We start from the raw sequence: 23356 nt of genomic DNA, 5'->3' as shown, positions 1-23356 counted from the left end.
CTAATAAATTTGAATTTGTTGAATGACCAATTTCGATCTACAAAATTTTTAGTCACTTCTTCTAGATAAATCGTTGAGTTATCTTCAACTTCAAGCATTCAAATGGGCTGGTATGTAGACATTATACATGCATCAATGTGCTTTTTTTCTTTTCTTTTTCTTGAATTACTTGGTGGTATGGTTCAACTATAAATTTGTAAGCTCACGATATATTTTCCCCCATTGATCAAATAGCAAAAGCTTTAAAATGAATATTTGAATCCTCCAATCTGAATCTTACAACATTGAAGATTTGTCTAAATAGACTCGCTTATAGAAACGGATTGCTTTAACTCAACCAAACACATAGAACACCTCAACAATGTCTACTAAGTTCGAATCTGTTAAACGAACAACTGCAGTCGATAAGTTTCTAATCACTTCCTCTAGATAAAGAATCGTTGGGTTATCTTTAATTTCAAGCGTTCAAATGGGCTGGTTTGTAGACATTATACATGTATCAATGCCCCAGTTGACCAGGTGGAATGTTTTTCTTTTTCTTTTTCTTTTTGATGAATTACTTGGTGATATGGTTGAACTATATAAACTTGTGAGCTAAAACCATGATCTACATGCCCCATTGATCAAATAGCAAAAGATTTATTATACATTGTCATTGCATATTATTTCTCATTTGACGCATATACCGCCGGTTATGCATATCCATTGTATATCTGTTGCAATTAAATAAACACCAAACTGAAGCATATTTACCTAGTTGGCTAAGTGAAAACAGATGTCCACTTTGATGAGCAACTTTATTCCATAAACAAAGTTGATGAGCTGATGACAGATCACAAATGAAATAGTCCTTACATTCGTCCACAACAAACAGTTTCAAATTTCTCCCAGACAGGTGACAAACATCAAATATCCACCAAGCTGTCTAAACCTTCCTGCCATGTATTTAAACAAGGTATTATAAGCAGAACTCATGGCAAATGAAAAAGAAAATCATTAAAGCTTTAACAGCAATATTACAAAAACTAAAGCCCAATAAAATATTAATCTGAAAATCGAAAAACAATATCCGTTGGAATGTATTATTAGCAACTAAATTATTTCGAGACTGAACATAACAAAATTGCATTGTACCCATCTTTTTTTTATTTTTCTTTATGTAAAGAATCTTCTGGACAAGGGAAAGTCAATAATTCTTAAATTTGGATCATTCATTTTGTTGCCCATGCACACATATTCTATGCTAGAGTTCACTTTTTTACTTGGAAGAGAATATCTACCAGTCTAATGCATATTAAGAGTGGTGAATACGGTACGACCGGAAATGTACCTAAAAGCTGCTGAAATAGACCTTTGCAGTAACATCAGTAAAGTTTGTACTTGGGACTTAAGAGTATACTATACTAAGGCAAGTGAAAAGGAAAAAGCTGACGAGTTTTGCTAGTGCCTAATTTCAGCTTCTAATCTAGCCATTGTCGTGAGTATGACATTCTTGTGCTTTCAGAATTTGAAAATATCATATTTGTTCCTTCAATTAAGTTTTTCTTTTGGCCATTTGTTAGGAGTGGAGGGGGAAGGGGCTGTCTAGGGTTTGAACACTGAACCCGTTGTCAACCAATACTTGAAATCAACACAAGACTTTTACCACTACACCAATGGCTTGGTTGATATTCCTTCCATTAAGTTTGCTTCAATATTTACCATAAATATAATTGTCAAGAAATTGATATACTCGCTAAACTTATAAAGTACTCTCAAATCGCTAAACTTATATTTACCATGGACAAAAAGGCCCCAAAGCAGAAACTGATTGATACGGACACATTCCAGTTTACCTTTTCTTTCCAATCAAATGCCACAAGAACCAAACAAATAAACCCCCAAATCACTACACCCTACTATAAATAGACCAAATGAAAATAAGTCCCTTAATAGAAAACAGGAAACCAGTAAAAACATCAGAAGTATTGACAATAGAGAAACAGAGTCTCAAATCCTTTAATCTTATATCCAACAGAGGGAAAGAAAGGGTTAAACGCTTCAATTTCAATAATAAGAGCAGACAGGAAAATTCTATCGAACATATAGCAGCTAACCTTGATTAAAACAAAGCCCTAAAAAAGTTAAACCAATCCACCATGCCAACTAAGAAAGAAAAAAACAAAAATTTAACCTAGCTAAATACCCCAAAATTTTGGAACTTAAACAACCCTTAATACAAATATCAATGAACCCATCAACAAACTATGAACGAAAACATCAATAGATAAATATCCAGTTATTAAATTATATATAAAAGAAGCTGAAACAAAAAGAAAGAAAGAAAAGAAAATTTGACTGACCCTGGAGGCAGCTTAAGCATTAGCAGTTTTGGGAATGAGAGGAACAGAAACGCCCTGTTTCCCAGCCTGTTTCAACTTGGCCTCTTCTTCACGGATCTTCTGCATCTGCAGCATCCTCTCCATGACGAGCTCGTACTCGCACTTTTCATAGGAGTGGCGTTCAATCTCGCATTTCCAAGGTAAGTAAAACTCGGCTTGGCGGCACTTGTTGAGCGGGATGAGAAGATGTGCACATTGATCCCTGTACGGGATGGGGACCTTGTTCTCCACCATCTCTGCTTGTGTTGCTATCATCTTCTTCGATGAACCCTCCACTTCCATTCTTTTTTCTCCCTTTGATTTGTGTTTGAAGAAAAAAAATTGGGTTATGAAAATGCTTTGCTTGATCTCCGAGTCCAACTCCAAGGTAATTATCGGCTAGCTTAGCTTTTCTTTGTACGCCCAAAGGTGGAAGGGTTGGGCGCAAAACTATGATGCCCAAAATGGGCCTAAAAAACTAATTCCATTTAAAATATGATTTGAGTTTCGCTCGGTTGAAAATTTTTTTAATTTTATAATATGTCTAAATTAGGAACAGTTTAATCTCTATTAATTTCAAAAGTAGATGAGCATTTAAAGATAATTAATCGTAATATTAATATTTTTTATCAATTATGTATAATTTCGATTGATATAATAACAAAATTTATATATTTTTTTAATTTGGACAAATTTTGTGTTTAAATTTAGAAAGGCTACAATTTCATTTGTTTTGAGAGTTTGGGTATTGAGCACCCCCTCCGAGTTTTCTACATTCACTTGTTGCATTACCAAGGCATAATACAAAATGTGAATTATATCCCTTTCCCGCTTTCTGTTATAATTTATGGGTTTGTGACCGCCATTGTTCCAAGTTTTTTTTGTTTATTTTACAATTTTTAATGTCGTTTGCATTGATCGTTGGCTCCAACATAATATACCCTTAATTCTCACCCCCTCTCTAGCATACTGAACCAAAGACCCAAACCCAGGTAACAAGACCATATTCGAGCACCATAATTACCTCGCTCCTCGTGCCTTTTCCCGATGCTTCCATTTTGGTTAGTATGATTGGATTTTTAATGAAGGTTATGAAATATTGATCAAAAAATAAGACAAGTAGTGGTTTAAGGAAGGAAGTTTTAGAGAGAAAAAAGTGAAGGTTGATGTCTGCTTTAGATTAGTTTTGCTTGAGAAAGGAGAGTGCAGTGTCAGACTCCCAATGCTATACTTCTTTAATAAAAGGGGGGGATTAACAAAACTGGCTATTTAAGTAGCCATTTCAAATCAACATTTTATGTGGTTGATATTTGTTCGTTATTCATGTAGGAAATAACGAACGGTCAGCTAAGTAAGATTCTGTGTAAACGTGTAATGTTAGAGATTAATTTTGTTGATTTTTTTTTTAGAATTAAGATTAAATTGATAAAATATGTAACTATTAAGAGCAACTTTCTACGTGCATGGATGCCGGACAGGGGTGCGATGCCTCGGCCATCCTTGGCACCTTTTGCATGTTGTTAAGGTGTGATGCCCTTGCTCTCACGCGGTAGCCTCGCAAGACTGCTCTGCTAAGGCACGAGGCCTCGGCCGATGCTGTGTGCCTAGCTCACACAATGGGGCGCGATGCCCCTCGCATCACCTCAACAATTGCGATGCTCCGACTATTGTCCACAACGCCAACTTCTCCTTCTTCAACTGTTCATCCATTTTTCCGTCTAATCTACTTCGAGGTCTCTGGTTTGTAATTGGTATAAGACTTAGTCTGTTTCCAACTCACAAGACTTTTTATTTTAAGGAAAAATAAAAAACCCTATATGGAGATGATAGTTTACGATCGTATTACATAATAAAAAATTTAACCTAAAATATACCCAATCTAATTTTAGAAACCACAACTTTAGCAAAATTCATAATTAAAATTTTTTATAACATCTATAAACATCCATTCACATATACAATCCAAAAGCACGCATAAGATAATAATGTCACTTTCTATCAATTTAATCAAACAATAGAGAGACGAGGTAATTCGATAATAAATTTACAACATAACACAACCTGGTATGATACCAATTGATCGAAAAATTAGTTACGAAATTCACAACGAAAATTTTAAAAATTTTCATAAAACCAAACCTTTGTTGTGTTATCCATGGCAATAAATTTTACCAAATTTAATATATGCATTTTGGTCTAGTGCGATCTGTCGATTTTCTAACTTTCTACCAATCAACCTTCTCCGTTATTCTCTTACCTTTAGTTGTAAAGAGAGGGCTCCTAGTCCTAAATCGATCACAATACTAAAACTTTAATTTTTTCAATGGAAAAATAAATTCTCTTCTTAATAACCAAAATCGAAAAACTCAAGTGCTAACAAAATTTAAAATTTATTTGTAGCTAATAAATTTCCCTAAATTTTAATAAAATAATAAAATAACCACGTATCGATGAGTGTTTGTATTTCGACTTCCCATGATTCCTTTGTATAGAGAAAAAAATACAAGAGCTCTACTTGAACAAGAAGAGGGATAAATAATATTTTAATAGAAAACTCATACTCCTACTAAGAGTGCTTGTGGTAGGCAACACACCCTTACTAGGATTACTCAATGTGCCGCCCACCCGTTTAGTAAGATGAGCTTTTTGGGCATTTTATTGTATTGGGTATAATTATATTTACAATCTAGTTTTTAATAAAACAAGCTCATATAGTTATCCAACCCAATAATCAATTTCTATTCCCAAAATATTATTTTATTGAATTAATTAGTTGAATAAATAATATTTTAGGAATAGAAAACTAGTTATTGGGTTGGATAATTAATTGAGCTTGTTTTAATTAAAATGGACCTACACATATAATTTTACTAAATACATGAATGGTTAAATGAGCCCAATAACACTAGGGGTGGGAAGCACACTAGGTTTGGGAAACCTAGTATGTGTTGTCTAGTGCATTAACTCCTATAACTCCTAGTAGGATTTTGGTTTTCTATTAAAATATTACTTTTCTTCTCTTCTTGTTCAAGTAGAACTCATATTTTTCTCTATATAAAGTGACTATGGGGTAACTGAAGACACACACTTATAAGATGAGGTCGAAATTTAGGAAAATTTATTTAGCTACAAAATGAATTCTATATTTCATGAGTACTCGAGTCATTAATTTCAGTTTGATTTCCCATAGAAAAAGTGAATTTTCTCCACTAGAAAGTTTTAGTTTTTCTTCTATGATCGGTTTGTGATAATAACCCACTCCTTAGTAACTAAGGGTTTGAAGATGGCTGAGAAAATCATTTGCTTGAAAGCCAAGAACCAACAAATTTTGCTAGTCCAATAAAGTAGGTATTATGTTTGGTAAAATATATGGCCATAGATATCACAACAAAGTTTCAAGTTTTATAAAAGTTTTTGAAATTTTGCTATGCAACAAAATCGTTCTCATAAACAAATTTTCCAACAATATTGTATTAGAGTATGCCCAAAGACTAATCATGCGATGATTGTAATCACATACTTGTTCACCTAGTTTATTAATAAAAGACATTGCCATTATTATTTTAGTCCTAAGAATAATGTGATTATTCTTAAATGTCCTTAGTCAAGTATTATTGCGAGCTTAAGCAATAATAATACATTGAGACTGATATGTAGTTGATTGATAACAAAATGTTGTCATTGACATAGGGATGTCATGTTGGAAGATCGAGTTTGGAAAATGCAATGGAAAATAGGTTTAAGGGAAAACTAGAGTTTTAAATTCTTTTTCCAAAAACAAGAACTTGATTGTGTTATCTAAAATAATAAATACTTTACCAAAATCGTACCTTTATGATTCGTCTAGGATGAACGTTTCAATTGAGTAGTCTTCCCCGTATCCTCAAGCACACGTTTGCCAAGTGTGAGCTCGCTTCAAATTAAAAAAAATTTCCCAAAATTACTAGTGGAGTAATTTCGTAATTTTTCTAAACTTATGGGGTCAAGTTATAAATAACAAGAATATCTCTAGAAATTTTCTGAAATCATTTTTTTAGAGAATTTTCTCTCTACAATTTTTCTTGAATTCAAGTGTATGAGAATAATGACCCATGCTCTTTTTATATAGGAGAGTTTAGAGAGTTTAACTAGGATTAGAATTAATCACATTAATATTAAATTAATAAAATATTATATAGATAAATATTAAATTAAATTTAATATCCCATATTAATATCTAGGTAAATATTAAATTAAATTTAATATCCCATATTAATATCTAGATAAATATTAAATTAAATTAAATATTAAATTCATTAAAATAATATTATCTTTGGAAATTTTAATCAAGTTACCTGATAGAGTCCTATTATGAGTCTAATTTTTCCACCACTCTACCATCGAAGAATCGTCACCGCCGACCATCTATCGATTGTTGGATCGTCGCTGTCGTAGTTGTCGTGCTTGGCGGTGCCATCACTGGCGTGACTCCCCCAGCACCCAAAACTATTTTTGTTTTTCCCAAATGGGCTTGACCAATTTGGCTGCTATCGATTCGGTCTAGGCCAGTGACAGCCCAACCGGTCCGATCTAGCCGTCGGATAGATCATCGATCCAGTTTCATACACGGAGCTCGATTTGACCAATTTTTGGGTTTCAATCTCAAGTTTTGATTCTTGGGTTCAATTTTCGATCTTGGGTACAATTTTTAAGTTCAATTACTCATTGGGCTAATTGTCTGACTTGAAAGTTAATTTCAAAAAATATCATATTTATTTTAATTAACTTGATTAATTTAATTTCACTTGATCAAAATTAATTTTCCCAAAAATCACTGAGATTTTCCAAATTAATTTTTCAAGAAAATTCTTTAACCAAATTCTCTAGTTGAATAATTCTCATGACCACCTAATTTAATTCCACATTGAATAAATCGACTCAATTAAATTATTCTCAATGTCGTATAATTTTCTTTTGATTCAAATGCAGTCTGATCGAGCTTTTGTCACTCTAGCGAATGGACCAATTGGACATATACAATTAGGCTCAAGTTAATTGCAATTATGTCTAGAAGTATCGATCTGATAATTTGAAATTTACTTAACTATAAAGTTAGTTCACAAGAAGTATCATGATTGAAAACTCCTTATTGTATACTCTTTATGAAAGCAATTCATCCAATTGCTTTGTCCATTGACTTCGCCATATGTGTGTTACCCTCATATGATATCCTTGATTTCTTGAGTTAAATTTGTTCACTTAATGCAATCTTGTTTTATCTCATTGTCACCATTGTGTCTTCTTAATAATTAATATGACCACTGTCAACTAATGACTGTGATAAATTACTCGTTCGAGAAGAAGTAACTCGTGGCCACATTTCATATTTATCAATCCACACAATTTCAATGAGAGGATATCGTTAACTCTTTAATCGAGCTATGAATTCTATTATTTCTAGTAAAACCATGCCATACATAAGTCATGTACCCAACATAACTACTATCGACTCGATCATCTTTAGAGCATAAGCCTCCACTTATATCAATTCATATGGGTTATATACGAATGGTCAATGACTAACTCAGGATTTAGGTAAGTCAGACTATGAATATCACAAGTGAATTAATTCACAAACGGATTCAGTACTAATTCAACTTGGGTCCAGGCCAATGTATCATTCTTCCAATGAGTACATTAATATCTCAACCCATGGAGTCAACTACTCCGATAACCAAGATTAGTCATCTCTCTATTTGGAATTGTAGATGACATAATAATCCTTCTAAGTATTTGAATCAAATGTTCACTTTGATTCTTTTACGGGATTATGAACTCGTTTAGATTATCTACTGAAGTAAGTTACCTTTCTCGCAATGTAAACCTTCTTACAGTGCCAATTATTATCAGCTTGAACTTAGATAAATCAATGAGCTGACATTTGCTTATCACAATTTCGCTATGTATGCAAAACATGAAAGACAAACACAAAATATAGTGAAATGTGAAATTAATTTTATTTATTTATTCATTGTTCAAATACATATAAAACAACTACATGTTTACTATCATGCAAACACATTTCCCAACATGTCAAAGTTAATGCATAAGTACATGTTAGAGAACAACGTATTGGACTGACCTGCTATGAGAATATTTCTTGGATTATTATGTAATAGTCATAATATTTCTCATAGTGATAATTATATGTATGATTCTAAGACTTGAGATCATCATTATTCCAACATCTTGAGTCATACGCTTTGACACAATCAAACCTCTTCCGTAAATGGTTGTACTTTAAGGACTAATGTTGGGTGTGCCATAATCTATGTAGTGAGATGTGATTGATCAAGATAGGATTTGTCCCTCCTACATAATGAGAGAAATATCTTAGGCCTCTTGATCAAATGAGACAAAAAATACATGACCATGCTCAAATTAGTTTATATGAGATATCACACTTATTTGTTTATCTTAGTCTACACGGGAATCAAGAAATAAGAGATTAGACCATACAAGTTTGACTATTTCATGACTCGTGTTCAATATAGATATAAAGGACAAAGGGACGTTACACGTAATAATATTGTCATAGAAAACCATGTTGAACCATGACTTCTTGTGACTTACGTAGAAATGATGCATTGCTAGATGTCACTCACAATTTGTAAAATTATAATCTTCTCAATGTTATTCCCACCGTTATAGAATCTTATAGGTCACACCCTTTGGTTGAGACAATCAGAATGTAATGAAAGTTGAGACTATGTTTAAAATGTCACAAAAGTTAAATTGATTATAGAAATGTTCTAATAATTAATTAAATTTAAAAATGTTAAAATTAAACATAATATATGTACATACTTGAAGCATATGTATATATAGAACTCAATTAAAATAGTATGAAAATGTGTTTCATATAATTTAATTTTATAAGCTCGCCTAATTGAATTTATTAAATATTGTATTTAATAAAAAAAATTGGTTGAAGGGTTAAAAGATATATCCTATTTTCCCTCTAAGAGTTTCAAGGGAATTAAAACTTGTTTTTGAAAAATGCTTAATCTTAGTTTTTGTTTTCATCCGAAATCTATCTTTACTAGCAAAAAGAAAAAAATTCATTTTTTCTCTAAATAGTTCAAAGAACTTTCTTATCATTCTCTTCCAAGTGAGTCACATAGAGGCCAGGACTTTACATTGCGATTGTGGCTTGCGAGACAGGCAGAAGGATCCCCTTTGTACTATACTTGTTTCCAAATTATTAAAGGTATATTTTCAATCTTTCTTAAACTTGTGTTCGTTCCTCGTACATGGATCCTTGGTTGTGATTTCTATAATAATTTTTCTTCCACACCAAAGGGTGTACCGACGATCCAACATATTGGTATAACGCTAGAAATTTTGGTACAAGTTATTGGTCCTCATACATTGGCAGGCAAAGGAAAATTTTGGCATACCAAAATATCTAATGATTTCCATTAGAAATATTAGTATCCGATACAAATTTTGGTGGTATCATTAGAAATTTTGGTATTTGGTTACAAATTTTGGTATCTGTTAAAGATTTTGGTATACGTTATAAAAATTGGTATATCAAAATATCTAAGGACATCCCTTGGAAATTTTGGTATGCATTAGAATATTGGTATAACATTAGAAAGTTTTGGTACATGTTATTGGTCCCCACACACAAGTAGGAAAAGGAAAATTTTGGTATAGTAAAATATCTAACGATTTTCATTGGAGATATTGGTATTGCATTACAAATTTTGGTATTAACTTGTAACCGATTGATATGGTAAAACATTTTCCTATTTTTTCAAAGTGAACAACAAATCCTCCACACATAAATGGTTAGAATTTCAAGTTTGTTTTCTTTCATGAAAAAAATACATAAAAATATCACAAATAAAATTATTGTTAACACCGATTGAAAGTCAATTCCATTTGAGGCTTATGTACAAGTTTAAAGTTTTGGATTAAATGATATCAAATTTAAAGTTTGCATACTTGGATGAACAAGTTGCTATTTATGAGTGACGAGTAAGTTATATCCTTTTTTGCATATTATAGATTTTTAATTTTTGTTCCATTAGTTTATGTAATGTGCTGTACAAAATCCTGACAAAAGTGATTGCTAATTAGACTTCACAAATTCCTTCCTAATCTTATAGCTTCGAATCAAGTAAGCTTTAGGGAAGCATATCTCTGATAATAACAATGATAGTAGAAGAAGTTGTTCATTCAATGTGAGTCAAGAAAGGCAATATTGCTTGGATGACTATTAAGGTTGATTTGGAGAAGACATGACCGCATGCATTGGGATTTCTTGGATGAGTGTTTGTTTGACATTGGTATTCTTGTTAAAATGCATTGTCCTATCATGTATTGTGTTTCACCTTTGTTTATGTAGGTTCTTTAGAATTGGTCATCGATGACAACCTTCATATATTCTAGAGGATTACACCAGGGTGATTCTGTCTCACCATACTTATTTGTCCTTGGTATGGAGAAATTGGGCTTTTACATTAGTTCGATTATAGAGGGTGTGTCATGGAAACCAATTAGACTTGTGATGAATGAGCCTCCTTTGTCCCATTTATATTTTGCTAACAACTTAGTGCTTTTGGGTATAAAGGATTTGGATCATGCTTCACTCATGCACAAAATTTTAAACCAATTCTACATCAAATCAGGTCATAAAAGTGAGCTTCTTCTCTAATAATAATTTTGAAGAAGTTGTCATTTCTTTAAGTGCTAGATTGAGTTTTCAATAGGTGAAGGATCTTGGCAAGTATTTGAGAGTGCCACTTTTCCATCAAAGATTTATGAAGAGGTTTTTTTTTTCCTTTGTGCTGGATAAAGTTTGTCAAAAGCTCAATGGTCAGAATGCTCATCTCTTATCTTTAGCGGGTAAAGTTACTTTAGCTAAATTAGTGTTACTCTTTATTCCTAACTATTTTCTGCAAACAACCAAGGTTATGAAGGGCAAATGTGAAGAGATTGAAAAGGTTATTCGAAGATTTATTTGAAGGTCATTAGAAAATAATCTAAAAGCTTCTTGTGGCATGGAATACATTATGTCGATCTACTACAAATAGGGTTTTAGGACTAAGGAAATTAAAAGATTAGAATGATTCACTCTTGCTAAAGCTTGGATTCAAGCTTGTAAATAATAACACAATTTTATGGGTTAGAGTGCTTAAATCAAATTATAAGTTTAGTGTTAGATGCCTTCTCGATATAAAGAGAAGTAATTCTTCCCATGTATTTTTGGCATTCGATTATGAGAATATATGATATGCTTAGAGAAACATTGATTTGGTCTATTGGGAATGGGTCGAAAGTTAGTTTCTGGATGGATTCTTAGGTTCGTAATTTTGGGCCATTAAAGTTTTATTGCTTTCTATGCTCTAATACGATGCAATGAATATTGGTTTGAGAAATGTCAATAACCATTGTGATTGGGATTGGTTAAGAATTAAAGGCATGTTGGATGATTCCCTCATAATGCAAATTACAAGTATACAATAGTTGAATGCACATGGTAAAGAGGACCAATGTATTTAGTCAAGATCTATTAATGGTAAGTTGACCACTATATAAACTTATAGATTCAAAGCTAAGCATTTATGGAAGCCAAAGTCTAGCAAATGGGAGTTGCTTTGGAAATCACCTATTTTGCAAAGAGCTAAGCAATTCCTATCGCTAGCTTTTCATAATAGAATTATAACTAATGTCGAAAGATGTCGGAGGGGACTAGCTAGGTCAGATAGTTGCTCGATGTATGGTGTACCAATTAAGGATATCATCCATGTTCTTAAGGACTGCAATATAACGAGATCTGTCCAGACCCAAGTAATCCCTAATTCTGAACATGATAGGTTCTTTTCATTGTCTCTGAATGATTGGATTTGCTCAAACCTGTAAAATTCTTTATCTCTTTTGTTTTTTATAAGTTTTATTGGGAATTTTTTTTTGCTATTCGTTGCCAGAAATTATGGGAGCAATAGAACAACTATATTTTCCAACAAGGCAATGTATGAGTGTTTCAGCTTGTTGTATTATTGAAGCTAGACTATTTGTTTCAATGCTACCAATAGTAGAGGCAAAGGACCCTTTAATTGAAACAAGGAAGATAACAAGTGGATGAAACCAAACCTTGGATCGATCAAAAGTTGGAAAATTCAGTTAAGAAAACAATTATTTTAGCTATAACGCAAGTTTACAATTTTTCTTAAACCGAGTCTGTTATGTTATTTATAACAATAAACCATAACTGAGATGTAGATGTAGATGTACTTTGTGTAAGGGGGACTAAAGTTTATCCTTATTTCAACCGAACAACCTTCTCCGCTATCCTCGAACCACAAATTGCCTCGTGTGTAGGCTCAAGCAACACAAACCAAGTCACAGAATGAAAACAATTTATTTACTTTTTATGGGAAAGTAAATTCTCTTATTAAACCGATAATTATTCGATATTCCCAGAAAATTGATTTCATTATTTGTAAATAAATTACCACTACTTTCTGGTAAAATAACGACATCTATCAAATGTGTATTTAGGTCAACCGGTGGTCTCTATTTATAAGAAATGTATAAGAGTTCTGCTTGAATAAGTTCTAAATAAATAATTTTATTTTAATAGAAAATACAATTCTACTCTAAATGAAGTAGGGGGTGATGACAACCTAGAAATACCAAGGTTGCTACCCATTGTATCTCATACAAAGCTCCACTTTGGGCCTATCATGTATTTAGTCCAATTATATGTGTTTTATGGACTTTTAATCCAATACTTATAATTTATCCAACCCAATATTTATTTTCTATTATCCAAAAAAAATATTATTTGACCAATTAATTTAACTAATTACATTAACTAAATTAATTTCTCAATTAAATAATTTTCTCAGCTCAATTATAATTCCGTTAAAATCATAATAACTTTAACGTAATAGAATCTATAAAGAAAATATATTTAATTTCCTTATTCAATAAATTCATAATGACTTGACTAATCTAATTTTATCTTCGAACTCCAATTATTTAATTATAATTAAAAAACATTAAGCTAATTTCTAAGTCATTTCTTGTCCTTAGCGAGAAAATGCATTCATTGCGGATAGTGATACATGCGATCTATTTCTCCTATTTCATCATTTTCATTCATTGGTTCTACATGTAATTCGTTTCTAGTTATCTCGAGCTAGTGGAGAGACCAATTAATAATTAGGGCTAAAATAATTTATAATTAAGTTCTGACTTTTCACTTATTAATTATAAAATTATTTAGTCATGAAGTGATACATGCACCGATAGGTTAAAATTTATTAGATTCCATTCAATAAAGCTATCAATTTTCAAGTTTGGAAAATCAACCAACTTGTGATGACTTTTGGATTGAATCCAAGCATTTCTTAGTTGAGCTGTCTTCATAGTGTTCAAAGATCTATCTCTTAGCTTCGAAAATCACATTGAATCACTCAATTTCGAGTTTGGGAGATCAAGTTATGACCGTTTTAGTAAATACTATGCGAACATAATTTCTGAACGAGATTATTATGAAAAGTACGAGTTTCGAGCTTTTAATTTGAGTTTCAATCATATTGGGTCCAATTTTTAGGCTTAATTTTTATTATATATGAGCCTAATATTGTATTTATTAGGTCGTATTATTTCATTATTTATTCCAAATTTTGGATATATTTTTAAGTATTTTAAGTTATTTAGGAGTTTCATGTTTTTTAGTCAACAAGAAAGTTTAGTTTAAAACTACTTTTTATTTAGATTAATTAGAGTTCCAGATACTTGAGAGTTTTATTTGGATGTACTTAGTTAGCCAATATAAAGGCTCCATCATTGTACATATTTCATAATTCATTCAACAACTTTTCTTTTGAGTTAATAAAATTCTTTTGAGTTTTCTTTTAGAAGAGTTTTAACAATCTTTCCAGTTGTGGGGATTATCTTCAAGCTTTTTCTTGCCAAGTTTTCTTTCTTGGAGGAAAAATTAGAGTTGTTTGAAGGGGCTTATGGATTCATCTGGTTTCCAAGGCTCCTTACGACTTCTACATGCCGGAAAAGAGCCTTGGAAACCGATGAATCCATAACTCCTCCAAACGACTCTAATTTCTCCTCCAAGAAAGAAAACTTGGTAATAAATAATGAAATAATATATCCCTAAATAACTTTCTTATTGACTAAGAAACATAAAATCCCTAAATAACTTAAAATACTTAAAACAATATATCCAAATTTCATAATAAATAAATAATGAAATGATAAAACCTAATAAATACAATATTAAGCTCATATATAATAAAAATTAAGCCAAAAATCAAACAAAATATTATATAAACCTAAATTAAAATCCCAAAACTTGCAATTTTCATAATAATCAAAAATTCTATTTACGCAGTCTCACTAAAATGGTCATAACTTGAACTCGTGAACTCGAAATCAAATGATTCAAAGTTATTTTTAAATCTAAGAGATATATCTTCGAACTCTATGAAGACATTACAGCCTAGAAATGTCTGGATCCCATCCAAAAAGTCATTGCAAGTCGATTGATTTTCCTAACTTGAAAATTGGCAGCTTCGGTGAATGGAATTTAACAAATTTCACCCCGTTTGTGCATGCATCACAAAGTCATTCCACTAAAGTATCGTGACCGAGCTCTCCTTTATTATATACCATTACGAAAGCTACTCAATAAGTGTTTGTCCAATGACCTTGTCATAAGTGTTTTACCCTCATAGGATATATTTAATCTCTTTGGGATAAATTTGTTCTTCCAATATGATCCTATTTTATCTCATGTTAACCATTACATCTTTCTTCATGAAAAGTCAATTACTATCAAATAATAATTAAATCATTTATCACAAAGAAAAATGACTCATGACTATGTTTCAGTTTTCATCTATCATGTAATGCCAATAAGAGGATATCATTTACCCTTTAGTTGAGTTATGAATTCCACTATTTTGAATGATGTTACGAACTGCAAAAGTTGTATACCCAATGTACCAACTTTCAGTTCCTTTTCTATTTGAACTCAGGCTTTCATTTACATCAAAGTATACGAGTCATGTATAATATTCCATCATCCTCTCAAGATTGATGTATGTACACTATAAATGTCACAAGTGAATAAAATCATAAACAAATTTAGGATCTATTCTACTTGGGTCCTATTCGATGTATTGTTAGTTCAGTCAGTCACATCTATGTCTTTATCTTTTAGGAGTCATTCACTCTAATACCTAAGACATGATATCTCCCCAATTTGATCTGATAGAGGTGCTCATTTTCAATTAGACTAAGGACATGTTTAGATTATCTATTATATAAGTTGTCTTTTCGTATTATGATCCAACCACGTAATACTATTTAGTATTAGTTAAATGTTAGATGATCATTGAGTCAATATTTGCTTTGCGTGAAAAACTATTTAGGACAATATACAAAGAATATTAATGTAACTGATGGATATTTTATAAACTAATTTGTTTGAAAAATACAAGTACATATAGACGAAAAACTACACTAATGGCACTAAATCCAACACTAAAATTAGCATAGATGGGTATTGGAATTTGGCCAACAGGCAAGCTTTAGCAGGAAAAGTTATAAGGGACGATAAAGGGATGTGGGTTTTTTTATATAATAGAAGTTTGGGGTCATGCTCCGTGGAAATGGTGGAACTATGGGCAATTATTGATGGCTTCCATTTTGCTTGGCTTATTGGGTTTAAGCATTTCATTGTCAAAAGTGATAGTGTCAGTATAGTGTAGTGGTTGAATGAGGACATAGAGGGAAGCAATGTGGGCATTATAAAGCAAATAGATGAGCTGTGTGGAAGAGAATGGACTGTGGTTTTCTAACATACATTCCGAGAACCAAATAGAGTTGTCGATTTCATACACAAGTTAACAAGAGGGAAGGAACCAAGCTTATACTTTCCATGCAACCTTCGGAGCATTGTTGGTCTTTTTGGATGCAAGACTTTTCAAGGATAATAGTTACTAACTTATTTGATATATTGATTTTTCTAATTTTCTTACAACAACAAAAATCTAACTATTATACTTTATTTAAAAATTTAAATCCTACGTTAGACTCGTCACATTATGTTAGTTTCATAATACAATCATGTCTGAAATATTTGTTGGCAAAAAATATGTTTGAAATATTTGTTGTTTATATAAGTTTAAGATAATTAATAATATGTGTAATATAAATATTAATATTTTTTCATATTATCTGTATCTTATTCATATCACATTTAATATTTTCAAGTTTAACTTATGATGGTAGGAAGCAAAAGCCCAAAGCAATATCTCGAAACCTAAATTCCTTCAAGAGCCTCTAGTGTACAGGCTATTACCTAGTGATTAATGAGTAAATGACTTAAGTATCCGACAATATATCTTAAAGGACATATGCCCCATAGTAGTCAGCATAATATGGGTGAACAACAATATTGAAACTAATAAAATTGATGAGGTCCAAGTTGAAAAATCAACTCAATAATTGTTTAGATAGGAATGACTCGAATCTACTAATTGAATTAAAAATTAGAGATTTATCTGATAATATATATTTAAAATAAATTAGAATAACTTCATATTGACAATTTAAAGATCGAAACAATCAGTTAAAATTTAGGAAATCGATTTTAAAACTTTTATTTCTTTAACAAAAATTTTGAATTTTTTCTTATCATGTTTGATTCATTTTATCTTTGATTTTTTAAAAATATTTTTAATTATTATTAATATTTTTTAAAAAAATAAGTGGTTGAATTAATTAATTTAAAAATTAGAAATATAATCAATTCTACCTCCAACTTAATTCTTATGACATCAAGAATCGTCTAATTAGACTTACTCATGGCCCAAGTGGCCCATCTGACTTGGTTGATTCAACCTATTTGGGTTGGGTTGGACAAAAAATTTTCAACTTCAAGTTAACCTAGCTTGTTCGAATTAAAATTAAATAATTTTAAATTTATTTTTATTTAAATTTAATTATAAAAGAATATAAATATAAATATAAAATTATTTTTAATTTCATTTTTAAAGGCTTAATCTACACTTTAGTCCGTAACATATACTATTTTTTCCACTTTGATCCTTAAAGTTTTTCTTTCACCACTTCAGTCCCTAATGTTATCCAATGTTCCTAGTTTAGTCCTTTGGAAGTTAAAAAATGGTTGAGATATCCAGCCAACCATAAATTTCCATGTGACATACGTTGACTCACAATGAATCATCATTTGAAAAAAACCCTAAAATCTTTAAAAATATAAAAATTACAAAAATATTTAAAATTAAAACATGTTAGAATTTTTAAAATTTAAAATTATATAAAAATTACAAAAAAATATTCAAAAATTAAAAATATGTTAGAATTTTTAAAATTATAAAAATTATAAAAATAGAAATTGTAAAATATTGTAAGAAATTATAAAATTATTAGAAATTGTAAAAGATTGTAATTTTTTAAATAGTAAAAATTGTTGCAACTTGGAATAAAGTATACATTCTGTAATTACATTGAAAATATTAACTATTTCATATAAAATTGTCTGTCCTAATAAAATCAATTTTATAATAAAAAAGTTGTTTTAAAAGTATTTTAATAAAATTTGAATAAATTTTAATATTTTAAAGTATATCAAATTTTAGTACTATACCAATGTTACTAGCAATATGTTTGTTTGACTTGACTACCTATTTAATGTCTGAGTAAGCTTCCATCCATCACCCATCATCATGCACATGTTCCTTTTATTTTGTATCAAAGTGTTTTAGAATGGTTAAACACTCGACCCAAGGGCAAATCCAGTGGGGCTGGTAGGGCCCAACCCCCCTAAAATAGAATTTTTTTCATTTATACCCTTTAAAATTTTTAAAATTTTAAATTAGTAAAGGTAAAATTGTATTTTATCCCCCTAACAATGATAAAATTTTGATTTATTCTTTTAAAAATTGTATTTTTACTATTGTAAAAATTACAATTTAATTTCGGCACCCCCTAAAAAATTTTTTTGGCTTTGCCCCTGACTCGACCATAGTTCTTAAGATATTGGTCTACAAACAAATTATTTGTCTTGAGATAGTAAAAAATATCTGGAATAATTAAAATATTTTTTAATTATTATTTAACTGAAATAAAATTATTTTTATTATTTAAATAAACTGAAAAAATTATCCAAATTTATAAGCTAAAAGATCTACCAATTATAAATTTCTATTGATTGAATAAAAGTAATTGTAGATGGTATCCTTCTAACTTCTAAAAGCTAACAATTTCGTATTCAAGATTTAGTAATGCGATTTAGAAAATTTTGAAGATATTAAAATTTCTAATATATATATTTTAAAATATTTAGTAAATTTTTATATTATATATTTTTTATTTTTAACTTTTAATAGTATTACTAGTTTTTTTCTAACTTTTTAATTTTTTTCCAATTTTAAAAATTATTTATAGTTTTTCGAATAATGACATCACTTTGACATCCGATAGTATATGATTAGCTGGGACTGAAATAAAAATATTTCATAACTTTAAGAACCGAGGTGCATTAAAAAAACCTTAACTATATGCCTTTTTTGGAAAGAGTAAAAGTAATCGAGTTAGGCTCGAACCCGTAAATTCTTACAGAAATAGGCCTTGACTTAGCTTGAAAATTCTTATAGAAACGAGCTCTTTAACTTTGTCAAGCACATAGAATTCCCCAATGTCTAATGAATTTGAATGATCAATGAATTATTGGGTTTCTAGACACTATACATGTATCAATGCCCCCATCGACTCGGTGAAATCGTGTATTTTTCTTTTTGTTTTTGATGTATTACATGGTGAAGTGATTGAACTATAAACTTGTTAGCTAAAGCCATGATCTGTTTGCCCCCATTGATCAAATAGCATATCCATCGTATATCTGTTGCAATTAAATAAACACCAACCTGAAGCATATTTACCTAGTTGGGTAAGTGAAAACCATTGTTACAAATATATCTGAAAAAGAACATGTCCACTTTGATGAGCAACTTTATTCCATAAACAAAGTTGATGAGCTGATGACAGATCACAAATGAAATAGTCCTTACATTCGTCCACAACAAACAGTTTCAAATTTCTCCCAGACAGGTGACAAACATCAAATATCCACCAAGCTGTCTAAACCTTCCTGCCATGTATTTAAACAAGGTATTATAAGCAGAACTCATGGCAAATGAAAAAGAAAATCATTAAAGCTTTAACAGCAATATTACAAAAACTAAAGCCCAATAAAATATTAATCTGAAAATCGAAAAACAATATCCGTTGGAATGTATTATTAGCAACTAAATTATTTCGAGACTGAACATAACAAAATTGCATTGTACCCATCTTTTTTTATTCTTCTATATGTAAAGAATCTTCTGGACTAGGGAAAGTCAATAGTTCTTAAATTTGGATCATTCATTTTGTTGTCCATGGAAACATATTGCACGCTAGACTTACTTTTTTCCTTAGAAGAGAATATCTACCAGTCTAATGGATATTAAGAGTGGTGAATACGGTTAAATGACCGGAAATGTACCTAAAAGCTGCTGAAATAGACTTTTGCAGTAACATCAGTAAAGTTTGTACTTAGGACTTAAGAGTACTATACTAAGGCAAGTGAAAAAACGAAACGAGTATAACTAGTGCCTAATTTCAGCTTCTAATCCAGGCATTGTTGTGAGTATGACATTCTTCTGCTTTCAGAATTTGCAAATATCATATTTGTTCCTTCAATTAAGTTTTTCTTTTGGCCAATTGTTAAGAGTGGAAGGGGAAGGGGCTATCTAGGGTTTGAACCCTGAACCTGATGTCAACCAATACTTGTAATCACTGCAAGACTTTTGCTACTATAATATTATTGTCAAGAAATTGATACATTCCCTAAACTTATAAAGTACTCTTAAACATTGACCAAACATTTCCATCAACATAGAGATTATTGTCAGCACAATGCATCATCAAACAGGTAGCTGCATACAAGTTCTTTACTCTTTATTATGTTCCTTTCATGCTCTAAACATAAGGCTATATCTTGGATTTAAAACAGCAACATTATTATATTCACTAGCCCAGATCTCCTAGGATACCAGCACCACTTGAGGGGAACAAGCAAGAACAATCAAACTAAATAATGGTAAATCAGAACTCATGTTTGGTAAATAACTGGGATATTCCACTTTTATGCATCTGCATGTATGAATTCAGTGCTTTGTTGTCAAACTCCTATTTCTTCTTTACATTGCTATCAGACTATCTTATACTGACCATAATAAAAAAATTTCCATTGGCTACACCTACTAAACAGGAACATACGGGTAACTGAAAAAAGTATCAAGAATATACCGATTTACTCTTAAAGCATAATACGCAATCTCAATAACCAAGGACCAAAAAAAACTTGATTGTTAATAGTCTTACTCAAACCCATCTACGGGGCTTATCCAGAATGCATGTTGTTCTCAATCTCACTACGAGAATCCCCCCACCATATTTCGAGTCATTAGGCAAGAACAACCTAATACCAATTTCAAAATCTTCAAAATGAAATTCTAAATCATACAAAATTCCATGGACAAAAAGACCCCAAAGCAGAAACTGATTGATACGGACACATCCAGTTTACCTTTTCTTTCCAATCAAATGCCACAAGAACCAAACAAATAAACCCCCAAATCACTACACCCTACTATAAATAGACCAAATGAAAATAAGTCCCTTAATAGAAAACAGGAAACCAGTAAAAACATCAGAAGTATTGACAATAGAGAAACAGAGTCTCAAATCCTTTAATCTTATATCCAACAGAGGGAAAGAAAGGGTTAAACGCTTCAATTTCAATAATAAGAGCAGACAGGAAAATTCTGTCGAACATATAGCAGCTAACCTTGATTAAAACAAAGCCCTAAAAAAGTTAAACCAATCCACCATGCCAACTAAGAAAGAAAAAAACAAAAATTTAACCTAGCTAAATACCCCAAAATTTTGGAACTTAAACAACCCTCAATACAAAGATCAATGAACCCATCAACAAACTATGAACGAAAACATCAATAGATAAATATCCAGTTATTAAATTATATATAAAAGAAACTGAAACAAAAAGAAAGAAAGAAAAGAAAATTTGACTGACCCTGGAGGCAGCTTAAGCATTAGCAGTTTTGGGAATGAGAGGAACAGAAACGCCCTGTTTCCCAGCCTGTTTCAACTTGGCCTCTTCTTCACGGATCTTCTGCATCTGCAGCATCCTCTCCATGACGAGCTCGTACTCGCACTTTTCATAGGAGTGGCGTTCAATCTCGCATTTCCAAGGTAAGTAAAACTCGGCTTGGCGGCACTTGTTGAGCGGGATGAGAAGATGTGCACATTGATCCCTGTACGGGATGGGGACCTTGTTCTCCACCATCTCTGCTTGTGTTGCTATCATCTTCTTCGATGAACCCTCCACTTCCATTCTTTTTTCTCCCTTTGATTTGTGTTTGAAGAAAAAAATTGGGTTATGAAAATGCTTTGTTTGAACTCGGAGTCCAACTCCAACGTAACTATCGGCTAGCTCCTTTTTCGAAAGTACGCCCAAAGTAAATTGGAGGCGTTTAATGTAGAGCTCGCAGTACAGCCCCAGCCTGAAACTTTTTACATTCCGAAACGAGCTCTAAATGATTCGAATCTGAGTAGGTCTGAGATCAATTTAGCCCGAGTTGAAAATAAATCCAATTCAAAGTCCAAAATTTACAAAATAAATAATATAATTTTATGACAATTATTTATTTTATAAAATGTCTTCATAAATCTTATATATTTATATTAAAATGTAATTAATAATAATTTTTAATTAAATTGTAAAGTGAAATAAATTATTAAAATAATTTTATTGATAATATAAAATATATAATTACTCTTATTGCATAGGATTAAACATGAGTTATTAGGTCATACTAATAATATTATTAATAATTTTAATTTTAATTTTAATGATTACTCTTTTTTATTTGAAAATTTAGATTTTAGTTTTTAGTTTCCATTTGGTCAAGATGCTGACAAGTGTCAAATTAAATATAGTAAAATATTTTAAAAATAAATATATAAAAATAGACACATGATAATTTTTAAGGATGTTTATGTAATAAAAAAATATTGGCAATATACTAAATGCTAACCCTATTTTTATTTAGGTTGGGTTTTGAAAGTTTAAATTGAGCTTAGGTTTGAGTTTGAGTTTAAATATATATTACATCTAATATATTAACCGACAACATCAAATCAACCAATTACCTAACTTGATCTTAATGCACATATATCAACTATTAATATATTATATATTACTTAAAGCATATTTTAACCAAGATAATAATAAACAATAATAGTTAATAGTTAATATATTATCTATTTCTATAATAGTATGTAATATAGTATTACATAATAGATTAATATATTTTAAAACTATTAATACACATATATCACAATTAATTGATCCAAAATCAAAACTAAATTTACCAATCAATTTGCTTGAATTGGCTCGATTTAATAATTAAATCAGTTTTAATTGCTAGCTATAATAGATAATATACTATTACATACTATAATTAATAACATAGTATATGGAGATGGATCTACTTACACAAGTGTAAAATTAAAGTGGTTTTACACCCTTTCATATCTCTTTATACGATTAATATTTTAACAATCCAACCGTAAAATTTATCAATATAATTGTATTTTGTTGCATATAATTTTTCGAACTGATCTAATATCTCTATCATATTGATCTAAAATACTATACATCAGGGGTGTAACCAAACAGGGGCATGCAGGGGTCTTGGCTCCCTCTTGGCTCAAGGGGAAATTTTCTTTATAGCCTCTCCCCAAAATTAAGAGATTTAATTTATTCCTTTTTTAAATTTTAATTAAATGAAAAAAGTTATAATTTTAGTCTTTTTAAAAAGTTA

At 30.7% G+C, this 23356-nt stretch overlaps 2 protein-coding genes across 3 annotated transcripts; both read right to left on the bottom strand.

Moving 5' to 3' along the window:
- Positions 1 to 778: 778 nt before the first annotated feature.
- LOC105794345 (NADH dehydrogenase [ubiquinone] 1 beta subcomplex subunit 7) lies at positions 779 to 2785 on the bottom strand. The gene is made up of 2 exons (XM_012623485.2): positions 2343 to 2785; positions 779 to 935 (listed from the first exon to the last, which is right to left on the bottom strand). Exon 1 carries the CDS (start codon positions 2661 to 2663, stop codon positions 2355 to 2357), a length of 309 nt encoding a protein of 102 aa, XP_012478939.1. The 5' UTR covers positions 2664 to 2785; the 3' UTR covers positions 779 to 935; positions 2343 to 2354.
- LOC105794346 (NADH dehydrogenase [ubiquinone] 1 beta subcomplex subunit 7) lies at positions 779 to 22073 on the bottom strand. Of its 2 annotated transcripts, none has more exons than XM_052628383.1 (2): positions 21544 to 22073; positions 779 to 935 (listed from the first exon to the last, which is right to left on the bottom strand). In XM_052628383.1, exon 1 carries the CDS (start codon positions 21862 to 21864, stop codon positions 21556 to 21558), a length of 309 nt encoding a protein of 102 aa, XP_052484343.1. In that variant the 5' UTR covers positions 21865 to 22073; the 3' UTR covers positions 779 to 935; positions 21544 to 21555. The 2 variants fall into 2 exon arrangements, with proteins under 2 accessions (XP_052484343.1, XP_012478941.1); XM_012623487.2 differs by lacking the exon at positions 779 to 935 and adding an exon at positions 19384 to 19554.
- Between the last annotated feature and the right edge of the window lie 1283 nt (positions 22074 to 23356).

This window comes from Gossypium raimondii, chromosome 3, assembly GCF_025698545.1.
Source record: "Gossypium raimondii isolate GPD5lz chromosome 3, ASM2569854v1, whole genome shotgun sequence".
NCBI lineage: Eukaryota > Viridiplantae > Streptophyta > Magnoliopsida > Malvales > Malvaceae > Gossypium > Gossypium raimondii.
Note: the sequence above shows the minus strand (reverse complement) of the source record. Positions and strands in the feature narration are given on the sequence as shown.